Genomic DNA, 2,605 nt, shown 5'->3' with positions numbered 1-2,605 from the left:
TTCATGCATGAATGACAGAAGGAGAGACTGGCAATGGTAAGTGAGAAAGTCCCATAAACCATCTCAAGTGCTGCAGAAACCACAGCTTGAGACACTCCTGAGCTCCAGGCAAAGATTTTCAGTCCTGGTATTTAGATGACAGAAACACATCGCCTATTTTCAGAGAAACAAAAAGGAGAAAATGGAGGTGTGCGGAATAGGGCTAGAAAGAAAGAAGAAAAATGGATTAACAAGGGGAAACTGGATCATTCTGAGTAATTTGTACAGGGTTACAAGAGGAGAATGGATGTAACACCAGTTAGTTTTTTAAGAACTCTGGCCATTGTCCAGCTTCCCCGCGTGCTTTATTCTAATGCCTAAAGTATTTTTTAGTCAAGAAATCTCACTGAGGTTCCATTCCTGAGTCTCTTTGAAAACTCTCTCCAGATTGCTAGGGCCCTCATAGGACTCTGATCCTGGCTACCATGAAAAGGTGTACTCCAGTCTAAAGCCACAGTCTGACTTTGGTGCAGGTGAAAATGTGTCCTGCAAAATCAAGAAACATGCAAAAACAATTGTATATTTTGAGGTTTCAAATGTTACTATAGAACTGCAAATCTAGACAGGTTCCCAAGGGAACAGATGGAGAGGCAGATCAAGACTTGGCAGGAAACCAGCCCTCAACAAACTTCTGCACCTGCTCCTGAGAGACCTAGTGCCTGGAGGTCCTGAGATCCCTTGTGGTTGTGCAGCCCCTGAAGGGAGGTTTTTGTCTGGGCTCATACTGGTGTTCCCTCACTGTGTCTCTAGTGCAGTAATATACAGCTGTGTCCTCAGTTTTCAGGCTGTTCATTTGCAGATACACTGAATTCTTAGAATCGTCCCTTGAGATTGTGAATCTGCCTTTCACAGATGCAGCATACTCTGTGCTGTAACCATTAGCTTTGTTTCTAACACGACCAACCCACTCCAGTCCCTTTCCTGGAGCCTGGCGAACCCAGTCCATATAGTAGTCTCCGAATGTGAACCCAGAGGCAACACACGTGAGTTTCAGGGACCCTCCAGGCTGAACCAAGCCTCCTCCAGACTCCACCAACTGCACGTCACACTGGACACCTGCAATTACATAAATGTCCTGGTCAGAAACTGCCACACACGTTCACTGTTTCTGTCACTCACATCCAATCACACACTTAATATCTCTAGTTCGCCATGAATCACCTTTGAAAACAGCAGCAAGGAAAAGCCAGCAGGGCCAATACTCCATAGTGAGTTGTCTTCTTCGGTCCTGATCACCAAATGAGAACACCTGGGAATCCCAGTGCTGAGGCTTCTCTCCAAAAGCTGGAGCATCAAGGCTAGGCTGATTTTCATAAGCAAAGACAGGGCACTATTTGCATGTCTCCTTCTATATTAACAAACTTTAGGTGGGATGTTTGAGAGAGGGAGGGGAACAGAGCAGATGAGTTTCCTGAGTGCTTTTGGTGAAAAAGATAGCATATGAAAAATGTAATGTCTTATGGTTTTGTCATGCTGCCATAAATACACAGTACTTATTTTTAAATATTTATTTCAAACACAATAAACCTAAAACAAAACACTCACATAATTATTGTAAACTTAGAAACAATTCTTTTCTTTTCACATATGCAGGAAAAGCATGGCATATAACATCAATGATAAATCCATTTTACAGGTGTGCAATTACAAGCAGAAGCACAGGGCTCAAAACTTTTATGGGTGAGCCTGGGTACCTGGGCCTGTACTCCTCACCCCTGTGCCCATCTGCTCCCTGAACCAAGCTCAGTACAAGTGGTATAAGCCTAATGAGGTTTGCAGAACCCCCCCTTTTTTAATGTGTACTTGTGGTGATTTTTGTGCACTCTTATGTCTACCTTAACAATGTGAAGAGAAGGTGTTGTTGTAGTTGTAGTTTTTGGGTCTCAGGCATTTTCATATTATTATTTTTTACCCATAAGTTATTTCAAGTTAGATTATTTGTTTATTTTTAATAGTTTTAATCAGACATTTTTGGTGTATAACAAACATCATGTAATTATTAAAGTGCAGTCTGATAAGTACTGATCTAAGTGCTCACCTGGGCTTCCATCATAACAATTATAATGAATAAGCTAATCACCCTTAATGTTTCCTCTTGCTCCTTTAATTGCTACCACCAGTCATCCCCTACTCCCATCATATTCTGAGTCAGTCTCTTATCATTTTTACTTTAAATTAATTTTATTTTCTAGAATTTATAACAGCGAGATATATAGTACATGTTTTATTTGTGTGGCTTCTCAAGTAGCATAATTATGAATAAATCAACCACGTCACTACAAATAAAGAATCGATTGATTATCAAAAGAGATAGAAAAAAATAAGTAAATCTATCACTATTTATTTAAAAGCTCCTCAATATTTGCCTTGTTTCCAGTTTCTGAGTATGTAAAATGAGTCTATTACTATGTTTGGAGTTATAGACATCTAAAAATATTTTGGTGGTTTTCTACACAACATTTAACTTGAAAAATCTTAAAGTTAACAAATTTACATCATTACATTAAATAATTGAGGTTATAGAAAAAACAAAATTTCTAATAGGGGAAGAGAGGCAAGGACTTGG

At 39.5% G+C, this 2,605-nt stretch overlaps 1 gene segment (V, D, J or C); it reads right to left on the bottom strand.

Moving 5' to 3' along the window:
- Nucleotides 1-691: 691 nt before the first annotated feature.
- Nucleotides 692-1,246, bottom strand: LOC103268388. The segment is given in 2 exon segments: nt 692-1,095; nt 1,201-1,246. Coding segments are annotated over 2 exon segments (450 nt in total).
- Between the last annotated feature and the right edge of the window lie 1,359 nt (nt 1,247-2,605).

Source organism: Carlito syrichta, unplaced genomic scaffold (assembly GCF_000164805.1).
Source record: "Carlito syrichta isolate Samal-C Ts95f unplaced genomic scaffold, Tarsius_syrichta-2.0.1 Scaffold308822, whole genome shotgun sequence".
Classification (NCBI taxonomy): domain Eukaryota; kingdom Metazoa; phylum Chordata; class Mammalia; order Primates; family Tarsiidae; genus Carlito; species Carlito syrichta.
This window is presented reverse-complemented; position numbering and strand designations above follow the sequence as displayed.